At 27.1% G+C, this 25,246-nt stretch overlaps 1 protein-coding gene across 1 annotated transcript in view; it reads left to right on the forward strand.

Moving 5' to 3' along the window:
* Positions 1-25,012, forward strand: part of LOC129958848 (jouberin-like) — a 47,399-nt gene extending 22,387 nt beyond the window's left edge. Inside the window, exons 7-21 of the mRNA XM_056071569.1 lie at positions 406-528; positions 1,779-1,858; positions 2,784-2,918; positions 5,983-6,037; positions 7,625-7,740; positions 8,666-8,961; positions 10,222-10,271; positions 14,322-14,416; positions 17,070-17,203; positions 19,546-19,686; positions 21,561-21,793; positions 22,277-22,364; positions 23,043-23,101; positions 24,279-24,364; positions 24,689-25,012. Of these exons, the coding sequence (XP_055927544.1) occupies positions 406-528; positions 1,779-1,858; positions 2,784-2,918; positions 5,983-6,037; positions 7,625-7,740; positions 8,666-8,961; positions 10,222-10,271; positions 14,322-14,416; positions 17,070-17,203; positions 19,546-19,686; positions 21,561-21,793; positions 22,277-22,364; positions 23,043-23,101; positions 24,279-24,364; positions 24,689-24,791 (1,794 nt within the window). The 3' untranslated portion in view covers positions 24,792-25,012. The remainder of the gene's footprint in view (positions 1-405; positions 529-1,778; positions 1,859-2,783; positions 2,919-5,982; positions 6,038-7,624; positions 7,741-8,665; positions 8,962-10,221; positions 10,272-14,321; positions 14,417-17,069; positions 17,204-19,545; positions 19,687-21,560; positions 21,794-22,276; positions 22,365-23,042; positions 23,102-24,278; positions 24,365-24,688) is intronic.
* Positions 25,013-25,246: the final 234 nt, after the last annotated feature.

Raw genomic sequence — 25,246 nt, forward strand, 5'->3', positions numbered from 1 at the left:
TGTTTATCATTTTCTAATATAGTGTAAATAGGATATATAATCATATACTACACTGCTATGGCTTTAAAATATGGAATCCTTAGGCAAAATTAATTTTTTTAAACCCTGTTTTGGACATTGCTTAGTTCATGAATTTCTTTAACTAAACTGAATTTAGAACTTGTGATTATAATCTTCATTTGATTTATTATTTTCATGATTTGACAAGTTTATTTGAACGTTTGAATTTGAATTTCAGCGCAGGTTATGTTTCTGTATCAGTAAAATGTGAAAATTTATATTACTTATTAATATATTTTTTGATGTAATTCGTTTCCTTTTTTTATTTTATTATTTATGTACATGTCAAAATGGCTTATTTCTGTATTGTTTTATAGTTAAAATATATTATATCTTTTTTTCAAGGTATTTAAATGGTGGTCCTCGAAACCCAGAATTCCTCTTCCAGCATCTCTTTATATTTCTTTTGAAAGACATAACATATCTACTATTGAACCAGCTCTCCGTTCTATGTTACCACTGCAAGAGGTTTTAATAGCATTTTTTTAATTATTTTATTCGTTATTTAATCTTTCTCTAGTTTGTAGTAACGGTAAAAATGCTATTGATTGAAAATTATCAAAAACAACAGAGAAACTGACATCATTTCAATGTAAATAATTTCCAAAAATGAAAAAATGGTGGGTGCTTTTATAATATCTTAACTCCGTCTTTTAATGTAATTGTTAATAGTATAATTGATTTTGGAAATGTTTCTGACGTGAGACTTTTTTTTATAATCATGTTTTGTAGTTAAGTAAATTCATTGTGTTTTTGTATTATTTAAATTAAAAATACATTATTATCATTTTTTAAATTTTAAACTGATCCTTCAGTTTAATTTATTTTCTTTTTCCTTTTTCCTTTATTTCCTTCAGTTTAATGAGAAATATAATTACTATAATACCGTGTATGTTTTCCTTACTTCTGTTAATACTGATTATAAATTATCTATATAGAGAATTTGTTCTTACATATTTTACATATTACTTTTAGATGTTTTTCTTATTTCTGATTTTTTTACTGATTATAAATTATCTCATGTAAAAAAATTGTTTTCCTTCATCTTAAATATTTTCACAAAAAATCCATAACTTTGGTTTCAAGAATGATTTTCTTAATATTTCAGAGTAAAAGATAGCAATTAATTTTTGCTTAAATGTTTTTTGAGTATTTCGCCAGCATGTTGTTATATTTCATTTACATTAATTAGAAAAAATTTATCCCTATTGTGTATGTGATGAATGATTTATTATTTGAAGCAGTAATAGAGAGATAGAATCATATCTCTGAAAATATGTTTGAAACTTCGATTTTTCTATCGGATTAGTTTTATTTTTACTTCATAGCTATAAAAGTTCTTAATTTTGATTATAATAATAATTTATATGTCACTGAGTTGTTTTTCTGCTGTACATCAAAATTATCATTATCTTCAATATCAATACTAGCATATGTATCTAAAGAACTTCAATTCTGTGAAAAAACTTTTTTTTTTTTTTTGCATGATATTGTGCCAGTAAAGTTAGATGGCATGCGATAACTTTCAATATTGGGCTTGCTGTGTTAAGATTTGAAGCAAATTTATTTTTCGATCTTTAGGAAACAACTTTAATTTTGGGCATGGGATTTAAAAATTTTGAATAAAAATTCCGAACAAATTTTTGTTTTATTGATAAATTTCGTTATTAATTATATAAATTTTGTGTCTTATATTTTATCGTGCGATAATTTTATAGGAAACTGGCTCATCTGTTGGAGGAAAAGGGTTGGGAGCATCTAATGAATCTGCTGTTCCCTCCCCGAATGACAATGCTAGGTGAAGGATTTTCTTTCTGCTATAGGAATTTCAATTTTTTTTTCGTTTGTTCATATTTTTGGAAGTTTATTCATAATTTGTTTCATAATTTTTATGAACTTGCTTTTTTTAAATGGATAACTTTCTGTGTTAAAAAAAATGACATCTAAAATTATTATTCTACTTGATATTCTTTAATAAAGCAGATAGCAATTTTTTAATTGAAACTTTCTGCATAGTTTTGTTATTTCATGTACGGTTATAGATACAAAACATTTAAACTTTTTCGAACCCTATTTTAGTGATGAAAAAAAAAACCTGTTGTTTTTTATATATGCAATGGTTATATTTATAATTTAAGAATTGTCATGATATAATGTTTTAAAGCAGCTAAACCTTCCATATTTGCTGTGGAAACAAAATTAAACCTTTGAAGCAAGTAGTGTTTTCTTTTTATTCATATATCTATATGCTGTTAACAAAACTTTTGATTGATTTATAAATTCTGTTATACCATTGATTTATTTTTTAAAGTGTTAGTAGCTTCTAAGTGAATATTTTTCAAATAATTGATGTAGACTAATTTAAATATAAATTTTATGATATCTTTATATGCTACAATTTTATCCAAAGATCCGTCTTATCTCTGAAAAAAAAACATTATTATTGTTGTTTTTTTTTATGATATTCTTCAACTTTTCAAAGGCGTCGATTAAAAAATTGGCAGATTGCATTTTGCAGAATCACTTGTATGCCGTTATGGGTCCTATTTCATTACAAGCTTCTAACATTTTTGAAAATGTTATTTAAGATAATTAGAGACTACCTATTTAGATTTATAGAAAATCTGCATCTTCATATGTCAATACTTCTTAAATATTTGATATAAAACTCATTTTCACTTCTTGCTTTTGCTGTTGCTTTTTACATTGTTTCCTTTTTACAGTGTTTCAGGCAATAATAATAGTGAAGTTAAATGGTCCAGAAAGATGGGTGAACCTTTTAAAATACCATTCCATCATACTCTAATGCTTGAATCTGCAACCAAGTGCCAAATACTAAAATTCAGCTCCTTGGGCCGGTAATATAAGTTTTTTGTTTTGCACTTTGATCTTTTGATACCTCACTGATCATTTCCTGTGTTAAAATGTCTTCATTTATTGGTTTAGAATGAATTATTGTTTGTTAATTATCATCCCATTTATTCTTCTTTGTCAGAATTTCATGCATATCCTGGTACTAAGTTAAATTTGTCTTGTAGCTTCCTCCAAAATTCTTGAACCATAGATGTATTTATTTATTTATGATTGTTGTATAAAATAAACAGTTTATAAAAAATGTTGTTTTTCTGTAAAAAAAGACGAATTTTTTATTGATTTTATGATGTGATAAACTAAGATATTTGAAGTTATGTAATGCTTTTACTATAAAACCATGTAAATTAGCATGTCTAATAATGTATCCTTTCCTTTAAAAACAAAAAATAATAATAAACCTGGTTAAGAATTTACTTTAAAAATGATATTTTAAATTAACATATGTAAAATAAAAAACATTGTTATTTGTAATACAATAGAATTCCTGTTATCCTGATTAATTGGAAGTGGACTCGATCTGGATAATAAGATAATCAATGAAAACAGATTGTTTCTAAAAGGAAAAAGTGAAACTTAATTAAAAAGTATTAATTTCATGATTCTGAAAAGGATGTTGCCTATAATTTGTATACTTACATAAATGTATTAAAGTAGCAATGCTTGAACATATCAGTCAAAATCAATTGTTTTACCGTTTTCACTCAAAAAGATTTTGATTGTGGCTTGCTTTGTTCCTAAAAGCTTTGTAGATATTTGGAGTTCTCTTGTTATTGATGGACTTGAAAGTGTACTAATATGAAATTCCTACTTTGGCTTAACAGCTATATAATATATAAACATCTTTAAGGTATCAACTACAAACCTGTTTCTCTTATTTTTATTGTGGCGTTTAGTTTCACATTCTTTTTAATTAAAATAGCCTAGTAAATTTCATGTATGTTTTGTAATAAACTGAAATATCTTTATAAATTTTATGTGCATTATGTAATAGATTGAAGTAGCGTGATAAATTGCATGTACATTTTATAATAGATTAAAATAGATAGAATTTGATAAGTTTATGTCCATTTTCTAAACTTAACGATATTTTTTCTTAGTACAAAAAAATAATGTGCTTTTTTAAATTTCGAAGCAACTGCTTACCTTAATGGAATTTTCCCTCTAATTTTATAATCAAAAGAAGAATAGACTGATATTTATTCCTGCATCCTATTAGCTATAATATTGACATTGAACAATATTTAATACCGAAAAAATATCTAATCGTTATTTGAAACTGAAGTCTTACAGTTTTTAAAATACTTGTGACTTTACCACATTTACAATAATAAAATTTTTGAAAATTGCCAATTTCTTACAATTTGTTTACAATAAATTTTATTTGAATTAAAATAAATATATGGGAGTGGTAGACTTGAAGTTTGCATTATTCATTTTTCATCTATGGTTGTCAGTTATATTTGCTTGGTTTTAGATTTTAGTATTGTAAAATTAACAAATGAGTTTCAGTTTCACTAGGAAAAACTACATTTACTTTCTTATCTGTATGCTTTCAAAAATATAATTGTGTAGCGTTATGTTTCCTCATGCAATGAAATAATAAGAAAACATTTTTATAATTCCTATCCCATATTTTTTATTAATTAAATATTTATTAAATAATCATATTTTTAATAATCGCCTTTCATGACCAGTTAGATCGCCTGAATTAAGGGTTGCAAAAAAAAGATCAATTAAATTTTATGTTTAGTTATATTATGCGTAGGATTATTCTTCAGCAAAATATTTTTAGACTTCAAATTTTGATGGACATATATTCATAGTATTCCGAAGCCTTATACGTTTCTGGAGCTTTCTGTGTATATTTTTATACATCCAGTTATATTACAAGAATGAGCAGTAATATTTAAAGATGAATGCATTATAAAATTTTGATTTTAAAAATAAACCTTAATTGTAAATGCAAGTAACACACATTCCTCTTTATTATTTGTAGAAATTGATGGATTATTCAAACTGAATCAGATGAACTTTCAAATATCCATTTCTTCAGTTTGTTGTACTGGAGCCTACTGAAGATGGAAAAATAAGCTTAATTTCATTTCTTGATCATCAACAATCGGAGAAATCCAGGATTAAATAATAGTAGCAAGAATGAAAACGGATGCAGTTTCACCTCAAAAATGAAATATATTGTTATAAAATACGCTTAAATAATTTTAGTTGAAAAATCGTTACCATTGAATCGAGAATAACGATAGCTTTGAAAATATGTTTTAAAAATTTAAATATGATGTAAAAATCATTTTTGTGCTGTAATAGTTTCGGAAATTACTATGAAAAACGTCAAAATTTGGTTTAATTTTAATTAATTACAATTCAATTAAAATTTCAAAATCTTTGCTCCGAACTCCTCATTTCCGCTTTCCAAAATATATACGAACCAAATTTGATAGTTCTATTTTGAAAGGTCTGGCCATAGAGCGCCAACACACATACAGACGCGCATATTCCTCTTTGTTATTAGTTGAGATTGATGGATTTCTCAAAATGTATCAAATGAGCATTCAAATTTCCATTTCTTGAAGTTGTCTTGTCATGAATTTTTTTCTGTCATTTTTTTTTATTATTATTTTTTTATTATAGGTTTAAGGTTTTGTGTACACTGACATACTTACTCGTGATCTTTTCTTATTTACTCCACATCATTAAGAAATAAATAGAAACTTTTTATTTGTTCTGTCCTCTGATTCTTTATTAGCTCGCATAATTCGAATAGTAATTTCTAATTTTCTAAACGGTTTATTGCATTTAAAACAGGCACTTTCTTTCCCATTTTGATATTTTAAAATTTGTTTGCAAATTTGTACCATTTCATTAACTTCTTACTATTTATAATAATGCCTTCATGATTAAATTCTTATGGTAATGATGAAGAATATGGTAAATAAAACTGAAAAATGAAAGTGTGTAAATAAAACTGATGACTACTTTAAAGTTATTTTATTGTTTTTAACTGATGATTTTAATTTGAATATGATTTTATAGTTTATTAATTGCTGGCTGTGGTACAACGGGGCAGCATTCTCTCTTCATTTATGAAGTAAGTTCGCTACACCTCATTTTCTAGTAGTGAAGAATTCGCATGCTATATATTTATATTTATGAAAATTTAAATAATCTTTGTTCACCCAACTTAGATGCTGTGACTTAGATACCCTTTATCTTCATTTGCATTAATTAAAATCTGTTATGCTAATATATGTAAAATCAGTAGCAGAATGTGTATCGTACATTATATAAGTGACAAATTGTTTCTCATCTAAACATGCTAATTTAATTCTTTCATTTCTGAGTCATCATATTCTTAGTGTTGAAATATAGAATCAAGTAAGATTGATTCTATTTTTGACCACATGGGATTTATTATTAGTAGTATTATTATTACTTATATTTCAAGCCCATTGCCACCTTCCATAATCCTTTTTAAATTCGAGGCTTATTTTCTGGAGTATGGGTTTGATTCAAATATAACTGTTGAGAGACAAGGATATTATTTGTGTTGTTGGACTAAGAATTTATTCAATAATATTGCAACTTTTAAAGATATGTTTCGTTATAAATTCTGCAATGAAAGCCATATTTTGTACTTAAACTGCTTTTGGAATAATTTAAATCATTTGAGAACCATGTTTAAATGAAAGACTGCAACATTAATATGCTGGATGTTTTTTTCTATTACTTAATATATGTATGATATTTAATGTATTTGAATAACATTTTTAATTATTTAATTTTTTCTGTTTATCAAATTAATCTTTAAAACAACTATTGTATTCCGATTTAAATTTATTTTATTATAACTGAAAATAGTTTCAAGATGAATTCATAATAAAACTGTCTGCAGAAATTTTATTTTAAATGTAGATTGTCTTTCAGAATGATCATGGATAATGTCAAAATATTTCTTGAAACTATATATTAAATATTTCAAATTTATCATAGATTTAAATCATTATTTCAAATAAGTGTAAATTAATTATAATTCAGAAGTCGACTTTTAATTTAAGTTTAATAAAATATCATAAAACATTGCATTAATAAAACAGAAATTGATGACTGCTTATACTTGATATTTTCATATTTAATACCTGTATTGAACTTTAAAAATTTAGCATTTGATTCAAATGTTGTCGGTAGTGTCCAGAAAATTAAATTTGCTGTTCCTTATGAAAGATTACTTCATCAACTGCCGCTCCATATGAAAAAATTTCAGATTATTGATAATCCTTTCTCTTTTTGTTTCGCTCTCAGATTAATAATTTGCTCTGAACTCTTATTCCAATTTAAATTCGAGGTTCTTGTTTGTTTTTAACCATAATTTTACCTTCGAATACAAAGAAATACCAATATTTGGGAAGCAAAAAATATCTATAAAGAAATGGTTTGTAAAATGGCATTATGTTGCAATAAAAATAACTTTTTGATAATTGAACAAGATCTGTTTCCTACCAAAATAGTTATCATATTGTGATTATATTTGCTTTGCAATGCAAATGATAGCAGAAGTAAAGAAAATGAAAGGCGCTCTATTGTTTAAATGACGTGAATTAATTTTTAAAGTCAGTACATTCTTTGCATTTATTTAATTTTATCATCTTGATGTAATTACTTCTGAGGTTCATTTTAGATTCCATCTGGTAAATTTTTACGAAAAATGTTTGCCCATTCTGATGTAATTTATGATTTTGATTGGTCTGAAAATGATGAACGGCTTTTAAGTGCCTCTGCTGACTATTCTGTGAAGTAAGATATTGCTTTCATGAATTTGTTTAACTGGTGCTTTAAACTGATTATTAATGTTAACAGCCTTCTAAAAATTAGAATTCAATGCTATTTTTTAACACTGCATTTGTAAAAGAATTTCTCAATTTTTAGTGCTCTAGAAAACTATACTGTAAGTTTTAAAAAATTCATCATCTTTATTTGTTTGATATTATGTTAATTTCCTTCTTGTATAAATGGGATCAGTTTTCACGATTTAGAATTATTTTTTATGTTTTAGAAAATTTATGAAAGAAAAAAAAAAACTAATTTACATCAGCAACAAAAAATTAAGTGTTTATATTCTTTGTGTGTTTTTGTACTATTATGTAATTTTTTTTTCAATCTGTCTTTGTTTGAAATTTTACTTTCAACAATGTCATCATACCATTTATTTTCAGTTAACCCCTTCCTATATTTAGACTACGGTTTTAAATGAATTTATTTGTGTATCACGTTAGAATTATGTTAATGCTTTTTAAAAGTTTTTTCAGTCTTGCTTGTTTTTTATCCATATTTTTATTGCATTTTATTATTAGTGCTTCTTTTTAAATTTGCCTCTAGCTGATTTAGAAAAAAAGGAGAGGGAGAAGCTAAACTGAAATTGTTGAAAGTAATTTTTATATATTACACTTTTTAAATTGATAAAGGAAGTTTTAACAGGAAAACTTCGTTTAACTTTAACATTTTTTTATTATTGTTTTATTAATTTTACTTCAATTTGCAGCCTACCTTAATTGTAAAATTTTATGCTTCCTATTTATATAAAGAATTTTTGTTGTATTTGAATTTTTTTTAATTATAATGAATTTATATATACAAGATCTTCTTGTTATTTATAATAGATTCAAATTGATGAAGGATTAAGATATTATTTTTGTTGATGTGCATGTTAATATCATTTCAGATTATGGAATGCCAAATCATGGAATCTAATATCTCCATTCCCTCATCCATCTTTTGTATATACTGCAAAATTCCAGCCTTCTATGAAGAATAATATAGTTACTGGATGTTATGATCATGTCATTCGTATTTGGACATTTCATAAATCTCCTCAACTACTTCAAGAGCTAGAAGAACATAATTCGGCTGTGAATGCTCTTTGCTGGCATAATAAAAGCATGAAGTTATTTTCTGCTGATAGTAATGGTGAAATAAAAATGTGGAGGATTCCATCTTATCAAAGAAATTCTAATAAAGGTAATTTTATCTTTCTGATTATTCTTATACAAGCATAATTTGTGTTCTTTTAAAAAAATGGATATGGGGCATATACTGTGGAGGAGATTTATGGCCCTGTAACTGTCGGGAAAAAAAACTCTGGAAGTTTTAAATGTAAGCATTCTTCAGGGATGTTTTTATTACTTGTTTACCTGTATAGTTTTCTTTTATATAAACCTGTTGTTTATATGAATTTTATATATTTGTCTGTTCATGTGAATTTATTAAGAATATCAGGTTTTTTTTAACCAACTAATCTTTATTACCAAAGCATTGCTTTTATTTAGAAATAAAATGTATTTAAAATGTTAAATTTTCTACAGTCTTTTATTGAATAACGGTGAAAATCATATTTGGAAAGTGTTTATAGTAATAATTTTAATAGTTGCCTTTCATATATTCCTTTTTATAAATTAACATCAATGATGAGAGTATGGTAGTTAATGAAGTGCACAAGCTCATGATGCAAAACCTCTGAAACAAAATCTTAATTTCTATAACAAGAATCGATTTAAGATCATTTTAATGAACTTGATGGAAAAGAAAATTTAGATTGTCTGCAATAATGATATAACTAAAACTTGAAGGCGTTTACTTTAGATGCTTCAATATATTCACCTTTTCACCATACAGTTATTTACATTCAATCTTTTATCCTTTCACTCCAGTAATAATGATAAACAAAATAGAAGACCATATATTACTATTGATGTAGTTTTTCCTATCTGCATAACTTCCTTTAGTATTGTTATGAACTAGTTTTTTTTTTTTTTTTTAATGTTTCAAACACGTTTTGCAAATAACAAAAAAGTACACAAAATGGATTTATTAATGAGTTATTTTCGTCATTGTTCGCATTTAAAATTCATTATTCAGGTCTTTTAAAACTTATACCACTAAGAAAATAAGGGACGGTTTTCTTGTGCATTTGCTGTAAAACATGAAACGTTATTTACTTTTTTATAGAGATTATTGTACTTTAAAATGACTACAGCAAAATATTACTTATGTGGGTTATCTCTTTAAAAATGAAAAAAAAAATTAAAGTATGCATTTTGTTAAACATTTTTCCTATTCTTACTATTTCTATTTTAATTTAAAATTGGTTTATTCTGTTTTATTTTCCCCTCTTTTTCATACATGTACTTCATTTCTGGCTTCTATATAATTTCAATTTTTTTCTACAGCTTATGTATATCGGAAAAGACAAATGTAAGATCCTACGATTTCTCTTTTCAGATTTTAATAATTATGTACTGGATAAAGAGCTCTGTTTCCATGAAGTAAAGGTAAAAAAATTTTTTCTTTTGTTAAGTGTATTCAATGTTGAATATTAGAACTGTAATAAACCGTAAATTTTATTATTGTGAAACACATTAAAGGTGGAAATTGTGATTTAACTGCTTTTTGGTTGTTTTCGGCGCTTAAAAGCAAAATTTTAACTGTGATAAAAAAAAAAAAAAAAAAAAAACCTTCGAATTTATTTACTCCCAAAATAGGGCAATGAGTAACACGCATTTTGACTTTATGATGTGCTTACGTATGTGTTTATTGGATACGCTTATGAGCAGACTTCCTTATTTAAAAACTGAAGAAGTAGCTGTATGTTAAGTGTCAGTAATGAATAACCCTTAAGAATGTCTCGTTTCTGATTACAACAGAATGCACATTTCTAATTGTAGCCCATGATTTTATATTATTTCCTTGTGTAAAGCAATTTCATATAATATCAAATTTTTAGCATTGTATACTGAGAAGATATGATAGTTAGTTATATTGCACACTATGTGACTTTTTAGTCCTCTTTCTAAAAATTTAATACAAAACTTGCCTGTTCCTCACGTACTTTAAATGGTAAAAATAATGGTGCTTTTTCTGTGTTATTTTTTCGAGCTAGATTACGCGGTTTTCTAAAAAGAATGACAATGATGAATTCAGCTGGTCCTTCAAAAGTGTTAAACTATTTGAAATTTGGTTTGTAAATGCAATATTTCATAAATCTTGTAAAATATTCTCTCACCATGACTAAGCTGATGATCTTGCTTGTGTGGAAAATAACCTGAATTTGTGACAAGGATATTGTAGTAAAATAGCATAAACAGTGGACTCTGTTTAATGTGATCGCAGTTAATGTTATTATTTTGATTATATTGACAAAATCGTCAGGTTCCAAACCCCGCTATTCAATTGTACATAAAAATATTCTAGTTTTAAAATAGATAATTAACTGATCCTTCATTTTCAAGAAGCATTAACAACTGACGTTCATGAAATTTCTTACTCCCCTTGCAAAGAAACAGCTGGGAGTTATCTTTCTTAAATGATGGTGTTCACATTCTTTGGTCTGGACTAGTCCAGCATAGATTGGTTTAAACGGATAACTTAGCTTCCGGATATGGCTTGAAATTTGTTGAAATATCACAAATCACTATCGCTTGCGATTGAATTATAATAGCAAAATGGATTTTAAACAAGGAACTGATCTGGGTTTGTAAGATGGTCGTTCAGTAAATTTTTAAAAAAATTCAAGTACAAACAATATATAAGTAAACTGTTAAGGAATAATTCTTGATAGCAACAATTAATAATTTTTTTCTATTTTTGAAATAATTTATTCATAGATCTGAAGTTAGTGGAGTTTTTTATTTTGATGTGATAAAAAGATAGTTGATTTTATCCTATTCGGTTATTGTTATCAATCTGTTAATGTTATCAAAATTCTTGCGTTCGGAAATGGTCATATAAAGCGACATTTACTATACTTTTAAAATTATTCCTATTGATTTTCAGTATATTGGGTGTTTTAGAAAACTTTTGAAAGATGACAAATCAGAATTTTATAGGATTTTTTTTTTTTTTTTTTTTTTTTTTTTGTCGTCGTCTAGGGTGGCAGCATTTATATTATATGCATTGTAATGTTTTAAATGTGTTTCAATAAAGTTAATTCTTTTATTAAATCGTTTCAACCTCCATAATAATCCATTCTGTCATTCATATAACATCGTTAATATTGATGTATAATTCTTTCTTGCAAAAAGCATACTTGTTATAGAGACATACTGTGGACAAAACTACAATTAGATAAGCAAGATAATATTTCTTTAAAAAAACTTTCTGGGTAAAATAATTTTAAATAAAGCCAATCTCCCAATTTCTCTTCAAGTATTGAAGCCCTTCAATATCTACTAATTTCGGCAATCTCAACCATCAAGCATTTTGTATTCGCTTTTTAAACCAAATCTTCTCTCCTTGTTGCTTCAACTCGTCGATCTATTGTACCTCTTCTTCTGGTTTAAAACTGTTAATTGACTGAAACTTCCTTTTTGTTGTGATTTTTTTACGTTCGTGCGTGCGTGCGTGCGTGCTTACACGTTTCTGTGTGTGGATGAACTTACTCAGTGTTTACGTCTGAAAATCAAGGAATTGTATCCATTGTTGCTACACATCCCAAACTTTCAAACTTCAAAGTTAATTCTTGTCTTGCCCCCGGTGTGTAATGTGTTTTCTGACTCCCTCCCTATATGTAGCTATTCTCAGATATGTGTTCTGATTTTGTAATTTATAGCAACGTGGAGTTTAGAATGTGATCTTTATGTGCTTGTGTGCTAAGAACTTGTGAAATGGACATTTGAGTGCACAGCAAGTAGGCTATTAATAACAATGGGAATGCATTTTCAAAATGCATAGATGTTACAGAGGAATTTGAAGTTGTAATATATACCTGGTACTTGTTACGCCTTTTCCCTTAAAAAAGACTCGTATTTAGCACTTGGAAATCTTAAACATTCTGAAAGACGGAGCGTACTTTGTATGAATGCAACTTCTATGGACGACTATGGAATGATCTGGTCTATCCAGTGTATTATACATAAAAGATTTTAGGTGATTCCAGAAAAAGTAATAAAGGCAGGATTGATCTGTTAAATTTGCTGGCCAATACTATCAACCTTTGTGAGTTATAAGCAACGTTCAACCGTCTCTTTTAAGAGTTATTGGAATTGGGTTGGCCCTCACTATGCTGCAATCACATTTTCTGAGTGGATTTAACACAGAGACCGTTGAATCTGTTTTTCATCCAAAAATTCTGAAATTACTTGTACAATAACATCCGATAAAACTACCGATCCAAATGTTCAGATATGAGATATGGGTTTACTAAGTAATCCCTGACAATCCTATGACAAACATTTATTGCCAGTCTTAGCGTAGCATCTCCAATATCATTTATATCATGAAGATGGCGTTTCTGACGCCATTGGACTATGTATTTCGGATTTGTCTTTTAACAATCTGCCTAGACATTATGATATAATGGGAAAAAGAAGCAACTGCAACTCTTTTATAGGAAAAATATTTTATTTGTAAAGAATATAGCAATCAGAATTAATTTGATACTGATTATTCTGCTCTGTAGTGACATTCCTTTTTGAAACATCATTAGAGTTGTTTATCAAAGAAAGTTCAGAAATTTGTACATGCTGAAACTCCTTGTAGTGAAGCACAAGGTTAAAATTATCATTTACAAAACCTTAAAGAATAACTTATTTCAAAGAAGTCCTCTTTAACTGAAACCTTGTTTAAAATGAAATAGATTTGTTTACTAAACTGACTTAAGAAGAAAATTGTTAGTGTTTTTCTCCCCCTCTAATTTAAAGTAATGTGTAATAAAATGTAAACAATATATAATAAAATTTGATATAGTTGTGTTAAACTTTCTGATTTCAATCTAAATCAGTGCTGTAATTTATTTTAAAATGTTTTTGAAATTAAGCGCTTCTGCTTTTTCGCAAAATTGAGTGTTTTATTATTATTTTTATTTTTGCATAATTATTGAAATTTAAATGATTTCAACATAGAAGTTATTTTTTCAAATTATTTTATTGTTTTTTTTATGATTCTGATTTAACTATATCTCATAATAGACAAATTCAATTAATTTTCTTACTTTTAGTATATCATATCATATTAAATGTAACATTTCATTATATGGCGTATTATTTTTTTGAAGAAAGATATTTTAAATTTAATGAAATGCTTATGCCGTTTTCCTCATAATGTGCTGTTTCACAGTCCAGTATAAACAAGGATTTGTCCATAATTATTTTTCTATGTAATGATATTAAATGAAATTCTCATATTATCGTAAGTTACTCTCGTTCCTCTGTTCTTCGGTATTAAGTTACTGTTTTATAAATTCTACAGTATCATCAAGTTAATCAATAGGATGTTTTAACTTTGTGGTCTGGAATATTTGAATTGACAGATTATAGTGATTTTATTTTGATGCTTTACTATTGTGATTTTTATAGTTTTTTATAAAATTTCTTTCACATGGATAGGGAGTATCAGTCAACAGATTGGTTACTAATACTAATGAAGATATTCTTTTCCTCTTTTGTGGTGATGGTAGCATTAGGCTTATAGATGTATCTATGTAAGTATTTTAAATTTTTATAAGTGTGTCCTTTTTATAATTTTAGATTTTCTAGGTATTTAAGACAGGTATTATTTTATTAATTCTGCTTAATTTTATTAGTCAAATTATTGTAAGGGCTGTAGAATCTTACTTAACAAGTATGACTTACTCCCGAATCGCACTCGTAATGCGAAATACTCATTAAGTGAAAACATTTTTTTCTGCAAGATCAATGTAAAATAGGATAATTCATTCCATTCCGAAAAAAATTATGATAACATTATTCATTATTTATAATATGAACAAAATGTTGTTTGTTAAAAAGTGTTGTATTCATTTGTTTTTGCCTAAGTTTCAAAATTAGGCGAAAACTGGACACAGCATTAAATAAATTTGTAGCGCACATAGCTTCTGCCTTATTAGGATGATGCTTCTCAACATACTAAGCAACATTTTCCCATGCTTTCAGTATTCGCCTTATTTCACTGGAAGTTGTTTCTGTGCTGGAACTGTTATCTGCTCTACTCCTGACGAAATTTCCTCCATATCTGCTTTTTGTGGCACAAAATGCAGTTTCATAAACTTCGATTATCAGCTCCTGGCTATCTATGTCTGCATTTGAATTTGCATATTATTAAAATAGTTCTCTCTCATAGCACAGTGTAAAACCATGACACTTACCGAAGTGTCTCACTTCGGTAAGTGTCATAGCTATCTGAGATCACTCGGCTATCAGTATTTCTTTTTTCACCGTTGAATTAAATATTTTACAGTTCCACTTTTAATTTGAAAAAGTATCAGCAAATAAACATTAAACACAGATTGATAGCCGAGATATGGGCAATAGTCTGCACGTGACGTCACGATGTCTCCACATCTGTCGTTTAACGAAATGTCGCTGGTTACAGGAATCATTTTTTTATATTGTCTTCTTAATATGTGAGGTAAGCAGTAAACAAAGTTTGACTATAGTTTCATGTTTTGGGTATGCCTCATTTTTTTTTATCTGACATTAATAAATGGGACAAATATATAACAAATTGTTGTAACATTAATTGTAACAGCAATTCATTTGTTACTTTAGTGTTATACTAACAAATTCTTACAGCAAGCAAAAAGTTTTGCAAAGTATGAGTAAATGGGTTTTATCCTTTTTTTCATTTGAGAGAAAGAAATTGAACTTTTCAAATATTGGGTGATTTTTTTACACTCTCCTTTTGTCAATTCTTGATAAATTTTTCCCTTCCAGATATCTAATTCTAAAGAAAAATGTACTATTTTCCGGCTGTTATTTAATAGGAGAATGCATGCAAATTCTAATAAGAAACTAGAAACTGCTTTCAGCGATATTTTTTCTTTCTGCAAATAATAAATAACTTTCATTCATTAACTCATTTTCTAAATTTCTGTACGGTTGAGAATTGGAAGTGAAAGTTGCTTTGAAAGTGTTCATTAAAAATTTCCTAGGTTAAAAATTTGTTAGAAAACTATATATATAAACTATAATTCCTTCACATAAAAATGGAATTTCACCGACATTCATTCGGCACAGTTTTGGTGGAAAAAAATTACGTGCTTACCAGCATAAAAGCTTTAATGATGGTGAATGATCTGTAGGTAACAAGTAAATAGATATTGACCATAATAAATGAAGGTTATCAAATGATGTTGAATTTCAATAAAGGAAATTTCGAAGATATATTTCACTTCGTTTATAAGAGTTTTAAGCTTCGGTTCTATGTGCTTGAAACTGATTATCACTCAACAATGTAACAGAAAGAAAAAGTGTGAGAAAAGCAACTCTTTGATAGGAGAAAGAATTATAATGTTATTAGAGAACATAAGAACAATCAGTATTCGCTTAGAATTGGTTTGGTTTTAACATCACATTCTGAAGGAATGCAAAAGCTATTTTGGCATTGCCCTCGTAATTTTGAACCACTGCCAGATTGTGAGGATTGTAACATAGCCAGTATATACTAATATTCAACACCTTTGTAACTACTGATTTAACTTTTTAAATATTTAGAGTTAACTTCTGTCTAATTATATCACATATTTTCTTTTAGGAATGCCCATACAGCTTTTAGAACACTTTATAGGTTTATGGATTTCACGTAAATTTTGCATCGAATCACAACTTTGATTAGAAGTCTAAAGATGTTTTTCAAAGCATTTGGTATATTGTAGCTTATAAATGGTGTTTGTTTTGGATTTAGTTGGAGAAAATTAATAATTCTATTAATGATACGGATTTCGCCCTCTTTATCTTCGTGTTGACTAACGAATGAGAGGTCTAATTTAAAACTTAATCAGTGAATGAATAAAATATATTCTCATTATACATTTAAGAAAAACTTAACACGAAAATGATAACCGCAAGTGAGATTTTGAATTTGTTTTTAATACCCACAGCTCTGTAAAATTATATTCCTTCTGGCTTTCAAATTTTTATTGGGATCTGTATATTTTTTGAATCAACATTTGTTTTAGACTGTATTATTTGAGATTAATTGTAAATGGGATGCATCTATCATCTGAATGAAAAATGAACATTTTATGGAATTTTTTTCCCATAATCTTCATTAAGTATGTTCATATGTGATTGCTGCAATGATTCTTGAATTTTTTTTTCATTTTTTTTTTATATTGTTGTATATTGCATTTCTAGTGGAAGAATTTCTATCTGCTTCTTAAGTTTCTCAAAATATCAAAACATTACCGTTGGATGCTGTTCGCCATGTGGAAATTTGCTATTTCTGTGCAATGAAAATGGATGTGTGCAAGTTTGGACTCGAAAATCTTGTAAATATTTTTTCAAATTTCTTACTTTTTATTTTTATGTATTTTATTTTTAATCCTTTAAATCTTGTTTTTACTTAACATATATATATGGATAGATGATGATTACAATGAAACGAACACCTGCGTTGTAAAAGAAAATCTTCCATTATAGAGAGTTGTACCGCTAGTTTTCTGAATACCCACTATATGTTATTTAGGTTAATTCATAGAGGTGATGTTCAGCATTAAAATGTATATCAAACCATTTTTCTTGCAGAAAAATATCATGCTTATGTTGAAAGATTAATAGGGAATTAATTCGAAAAGTAAGATTTTAGTCATATGTGTTAAATTTTATTTCCAGAGGACTAAGAGAACTAAAATAGATACACAACCTCATTTTCATGCTTTTCAAACCATTCTAGAAAGCATCTAGTTATGTGAATAGACATGTTATATTGAAAAACAGTTGTTCACATGGAATAAAATTTAAAAGGATAGATATATCCCTCAAAACCCTCCTAGTCATCGGCTTTAATTTTCCCATTTAGAAATATTATTAGGACAAGTCGCTTTCCGAAATCGCAGCCCGTACCAACTAGGTGACATCTGTTTGCTTTACTGATTACCAGTCTGTGGTAAACAATTTTCTTGGCATTTTACAAATTTAGATGCACTTTTTGGTCTGAATTCTGATTCTTCAGACCAAATTAATTCCACTAGTATGAGTGGCAGTTTTCCGCACAGACACCGGACCCAGTCGCCTGGAGACCTGAAGCCCTCAAAATCTTTTCGATGTCTACCGCAATGCTTGGCCGATGGAAAATTTTCTACATTGAACTTTGTTAACAGCAAATGTTCTCTCCTTGCTTTTTCTTAGTGAAAGATAGAAAAGAAGGAAATAAATGGATGAAAGGAGCCAAATTAAAAATAGGTTGAAATAATCCCAAACACTTGTAAGATTTTCTTGAAGACGAATTTCCCTATTAAAATTGATCCCAGAATCTTTGGACACACTGCGATGCATAGTAAGCTATTTAGCAACAATGTTTTATATCAAACTTATTTCTCTCCACCCAGTTTTTCTTCATTTTGATGAATTAATGATATAATTCTCTGAGATATTACTATGAATATCTTCGTAAATAAAATTAAAGACTAGCCAGAATTCATAGAAATTGTTCACAAATTAAGAAAACAAGATATTTATAGATTTCTCTGGCATCTATGAAAATACCATACTTTAAAAAATATAACTGCTTTTAATACTTCTTTCATATAATGAAAATACCATACTTTAAAAAATATAACTGCTTTTAATACTTCTTTCATATAATTGACTTACTATTATCCAGCATCCTTCATATAAATCATATTTACTATCTTCATTTGTTTCAATAAACGTATTGTATCTGAAATTTTGAAGGCCAGTGGGTAAAAGCTCAGACTATCTCAGAAAACCGTTTACAAATTTTAGAGTAAGTCAGGCATACAAGAATAAGTCGTTTTAAAAATAAAATCTATAGATGATATGATTAAACATTATTTTTCTCTAAACGTAAATTGGAGAAGCATTCATTATGTATTAAATAGTGGCTGAGAGTAAATTATCAATGAAGATATAACTCACAGTAATAGTCTGTAAAACTGTTGATAATGGAAATCTCAGCTTTATTGAATAATTGCACTAATTTTTGATCTTAAAATATCGAATATCTCGTATAAAATTAATTTAATTTGCAAAATTTTCTAATTTTTTTAGGTTGAATTTATTAATGACATCATAATAGATGGGGGAAATATTGTAGCCGAAACTTAATGAAGTATATAAGCAGTACCCCATGAAAACCTTTAGGAGGAAGTAGTTTTATTTTTGAAATGGCGTTTGCTGTTTTGGATATGTAATGAAGAATCTAGAATAATGCCCGTCATACATGATTGTATCATTAAGTATTCCCTTTTTCAGCCAACGTTTTTCTGAAAGTAAATGAATAAAAGAATTCAAATTGATGTATTCTTGTGGAATATTAAACTGAAATGAGGTGAATGATAAAATATGGGAAGTGTCAAAATCGGTTACCCTCTCAGGAACTTACATTTATGCAATTCATTACATATTCAAACCTTTATCTTCCTGATATCAAGATGCATTAAACTTACTTAATCTGTTCTCTTTAAAAAAAATATTAATAATAATGATAATTCTTCCATTTTAAATAAAATGTGGCGAACGAAGGGCTTTTCTCCCATATTCATTATTTAAAAAGATTTAGAATTTGTTATTCATGATAAAAACATTGTTAGATAGCTAATGCTTAATTCTGCTTTTTTAATTACCTAATAGCAATTTCTTTTATTTGCAGCTAAAATTACAGAAAGTTTATCCAACACTTATCATCGTTGTCAGTTAACTTCAATTGATTACCACCCTCTGGACCATATCTTAGCTTTAAGTACGTCTGAAGATGGTGGGCCTATACATGTGTATACTTATAAAGAATCAGGTATGTTTATACTTTTAGGATTACCGGAAAAGCATAGTTTTAGATCTTAATAGTAATGCATGATATTGTTTTTCCTTTTGTTTCCTGCTCTATGTCACATAATAAGGACTAAAAGTGGCAAACGTAATAAGTGCCAAAAAGAAATTGTTGGGAAATCACACATACACACACTAACAAAAAAAATTACATTAGCCACAGGAACGAAATTTGTATGAAATTCTTAAGTCCCCTTGAGTCAACTTTGCACCCTTTAAACCCCGTTTTTTACACACCGGCCTAGTCGATAGGAATATAGGAATGTCATTTTTTCTTATTTATATGCCATTTTCCCATGCACATTTAGCGGCTTATTCACAGTTCCGAACTGCAGCAAAAATTTGGCATTCATCTGGGTTTCGTTGTTGCACTAAAATTTTCATTCACATGTTATGGTTGTAGAATGTGATAAGGAATTCTTTTTATTTGTATTTGAATCAGATCATTAATTTTTAGTAAAGATAAGTAGACAAATAATTCGAAAAAACAGTTAAATTGTTGAAATAATTCCTTATTTCTGCTGCCTCTCTGCTGTCCGAACAAACGTGCTGACACTAATTTTGCAGCTCAATTAATTTATCGGAATTAATTTTTTAAAGTAAGAACGAAATTATTATAAATCAAGAATTGTAATTCAGTTTCTTATATATCACTTTTATTAATATTGTTTTACAAATGACGATAAAATATTTCTTCATAAGTCTTACTTTTTGTACAATTACATACTTTTTGACAATATTTGACTTACATACTTTTGTACAATTACATACTTTTTGTACAATTACTGAAAAAAAAATTTGTTATCTGATAAAGGCTTGGTTTCATTGGATGTTATAAAACGAGTGAAACTACAGCAACTCAAACTTTCTGAAAGTGAAATCCACCAATAATCTAACGGAATTGAGAGGAAGAAAGAGAGGAATAGTAATTTGCTATAAATTTATTTAAGATTTGCTTTTACTTTTCTTCTTAGAGGGAGAAAAATTTTATTTTTTAGCAATTTCAGCTGCTTCGCACTTGCAGTAACATTTCCAAAGATGAATCGGTGTTTTAAATGTTTTTTCCGCTGAGAAATTTTATTCGTGTTTTTTTAAATATATAAACAGAGCTAATTAATCAATAAATACAAGGATAATATCCATGCAGTTGTATTTATATGTATGTGTGCTACTTACGTGTGCATGATTTTTTGGGTTCTTTTTCCAATGTTCAACCGCAATTCTATTAACTTTTATGAATAAACATACTGATTGGCGAAAATATAGTTAAGAAAATTAAGTTTTTAATTAAATTTAAATACAATTCAAAATGAGAATTATTTTGTTACAGCTTATTTATGAGTAAAACTTATCTGTTTCAAGTCTGTACTTTTTTGATAGTTGAAATATCAGTGTAAGTTATTAATTTTGAAAAACATTAGCGATACTTTGCATTATTTAGAGGCTAATATGACGCTTAGTGTTGATTCTTTATATTTTAAATGAACGTTTATTTTGCTCTTATGCAAAATTGTTTTGCTTGTTTAATTGTTTGCTACAAATACACATCTAGAGAAAATGTTTTATTCCAGAAAAAAGGACATACAGTTTTCTTGGTTGAAAAAAAAAGTTGTCGGAATGTTAAAGAAAAAAACTGAAACCTCTGTTTTATTAATTACTTAACTGCTTGATATTTTATTTTCATTATATAGTGCTATTTCTTACAAATGTTTCATAAACTACAAAAGTCTTTAACAAATTGCATTAGAACACTTTAGTTTTTCAGTGAGTGTAAAGATTCAAATTATAAAATTCCCATATTGTATTCCTTTAATGACAATGAATATACTTTTTTTACAGACGAATCGTGTGAAGCCAAAGAATTAAATACTTCAGAAAAAGACCGCAAGACAAACAGTCCCGATTCAAGCAGTTCTCATAAAGAAAGCAAAATTGAAAGAAAAGGTTCAAAAATAATGAGCCCTAATGCTCTGGCTCCCAGTGGTACTCCAATGAAAAATAAGAATGAGTTGAAAAATTACCTGATGACATCACCTGAAAAACCAAGGATTATATCAAAGCGAAATCCTCCTGTAATACTTTTACTTAACAATTTTGCATAATTTCTTATTTTCATTAAAAAAAATATATATATTATGATTTTTTTTTATCACATATTGTTTCATAATATCCTGCTCTCATCGAATAATATTTTGATTGTTTTGGCAGAAAAATAATCCATAATCTATAAATCTATAAGTGGAAGCATCTTAAAAGCGTACAATAATTTCATTTCAAATGTAATTTATATGCACATGATTTCAGAAATTTATTAATTATTGGTACTGAAATATTTATTCAAAATGTTAGTGGATTTTAGGTAAATTTCAAATTGTGGTTTTACTTAAATAAATTAATATTAATATGCATTTTTTAAATGCTTTTCAATTTTATTGTCTATTAATTTCTTTGTTTTTTTCGCTTTGTTCTTCCTATTTTCTTACTTTCTTTAATATTATCTTATTTACAGTTGTTTATTTTGTGTTTGCTTATATAATTTATATATTTTTTTTCAGAAAAGTTATTTTTATAATACTGAAACTAGCAGTGATGAAGGATTTGCCAGATTATCTTTAAGTGCTAAGAAAGATTCTTCAGAATGTGGTAATTTATGATTCTTTAATCTTTCTTTTGCTGCTCTTTTAACTTTGTGGAAATTTGGTAGAATAGATTTGTTCATTGAAATAAAAATTAGTCACAAAATTTTCTTCGCATTCTTTTTAACGTATCTGAATTTAACCTTTGTATATATTATTATTAATTTCATCAAATTATAATAACATGCTTACACACAACGAATTGCATATGAAGATATACATGATTTTTCCCCTGAACCGATTTTGCTAATAAAACACTTTATGTAAAATTCAGCCTTCTTATTTGTTTCTGTATTTTTTTTTCTATCTCTCTCTCTTCTTTAGAAATATTAATTACAATCGATATAATGTTTCATGAAAAGTATTCACTTTCATAATGCCTAATCACTTGCTAAATAACCTTAATGCCATGTCTTTAAGAACCTTGAATTCAAGAACTCCATAACACAACCTTCAAAGTGGGAAAAACCCTAACCTGGTTCTTATATTTTTGAATTCTGGGATAGTTAATATCCTCTAAAAACATATGAAAGGAATTAAATTTGATTAGTGAAATTCCAATTGATTGGATTTCTTTTCTTTGATACTTGGTCTTATATCATTAATTGCTATATAAGCTGTTGATTGTATTTTTATTCATTTTTTTTTTCTTAAATAATATACAAGTTTACTTATATTTTTATAGAATCAGCTGAATATGAAAAATCTGAAAAATACTCTAAAGAAAGTAGACATTTTGAATCTGTAAGTAAATAAAAGTGTCTTTTTAACCATAGAATTCTCATTTGAATGTGTTTTCATTGAGTAATTTTATTTATCTAATGGAATAAAAAAGTTGATGTGTTCTTAATTCATGTCATTCTACTCTGAATTTGTTTATTTCTATTTAATTATTTCATGTATTTTAAGTTCCTCGAACTTTCTTTCTTACTTTTTTTCCCTTATCCTTATTAATCTATAGTTTATTGGAATTTTAAATTAGCTGCTGTGCAACAGCTAAGAAAATCAGGCTTATCTATAATTGAAATATCCTCATTTTTTGCAAATTCTTAAAGAGTTAATCTTTTAAAACTTCAGTCGTTATTCAGGCATCTGTACTACACGAAAGATAATTATAAGAATAAATAAATACTTGCCATCTTTCACTCGACCACTCACTATACATAAGTGAAGTGCAAACACTAAAAATCTGGTACTAAAACATTTTGGCATAAAAAGTTATTAATTTTATATTTTCTTAATAAGGAATTGGACTCCTTCTTTAATGATTTTCAACGCAAGTTGATTGGTAAATTGCAAAATATTTCGTGATAATAGTATATTTTTAGTGCATTGTATTTTAATCTGATTTTGGTTTAGTTTTCATGATATTTGTTTCATGAATTGGATTCTTATGAATTTTAGTTATAAAATTTGTACTGTCATTTATTATATATGTGAGATAGCCATGAACTAGTTATGCCTTTGATTGCATGAAGTTTATTTTATATGGATTAATATATCAGATAGAATTAATACAATTAATATACCAGGCGAAACGTTTCTATTATACATACTATGGGAAAGGGCATCATTACATTGTAAAAATATCTGTAAATTGTATCTAGTATTTGCTTGGATCTTGAATATTTGCCGAGGTGATTAATATGGTAAGATTCGAATGATATTGGATTCAGTATATATTAATGAAATGACAACAAGAAAGGATGGGTATTATTTTGAATATGGCAATCATGTCCTCTTTATAATTATAGTTATTCGTAAAATCTCATTTTGGAAAATTTTACTATTAAATACATTCTGAAAATAGGATTATACATATATTCTAACATTTTTGTATATTAATGAAGAAATAAATACATGAATGATGTTTTTTGTTGGCCTTTTAAAAAATGATATAAAATATTTTGCTTATTGACAGTTTACCACAAATGCAGTAAAATCTGGACATTTAAATGTAGTTCCAGCTCCTGACAAGTATATTGTATCAGATAGCCATGCTTCTGGGTAAGCTTCTTAAATCAGTTCTGTAAATCATGCTTAAATATATATGTAATTTCACTTCACTTACACATTTTTGATGGATTTATAGTACTCTATAACTACCCTAGTATTAGTGATTTTTATGTATTTTTTTTAAATCAACAATCTAATTGTAATTTTTAAAATATTGTCAGTTTTTATCACATTTATGCATTATTTATCAAAAAAAAAACTTATCTTAAATAAATACCATTGTTCTTTTCAAGCATTAGATAATAATCTTATTCATTTACAAAATTGACAGATATGTAAACAGTTTTCTAATTATATGTTGAATTTCATACTTAGGAGCCAAATTTCTGACTCTGGATATCCAGATTCGTTTCAAAGAAGCTCTAAAAGATCTCAGAGACGTAGAAAGCTGAGAGAAATGAACAAATCTGACTATTAGTTTTCAAATGCATCAAAAATTATTTTTGAAAGAAAATGTTATTTCTTAGGATGCCATATAATTATATTAAAATTTATTTAAATAAACATGTCATGAGAAATTTCTTATATTTCTGAAGTATAAATGTGTAATTTTGAATCAGTAGTTTGAAGTATTCGTAATTATTTTTACTTTTAACAATCAATATGTATATAAATTAGGTTAGAAAGCAAATTTACTTTTAAACTGTGCATTTTTCCATGTGTAAATTTTTATTTACCTGTACATTAATAATGTGTAAAATTTGATTGCATTATTGAAACGAGTTTCTATGTTTTGTATTTTATAACTGTAACATCAGATTTTTTTTTTATCATTGTACATAACATATTGCATTTTTTAAAATTTTCCAAACATATTTTTAGTTAAATAGCAAATTTAAAATGCCTTTTTAAATAACATTTTCAGCAATATTG

This window comes from Argiope bruennichi, chromosome X1 (assembly GCF_947563725.1).
Source record: "Argiope bruennichi chromosome X1, qqArgBrue1.1, whole genome shotgun sequence".
Classification (NCBI taxonomy): Eukaryota; Metazoa; Arthropoda; class Arachnida; order Araneae; family Araneidae; genus Argiope; species Argiope bruennichi.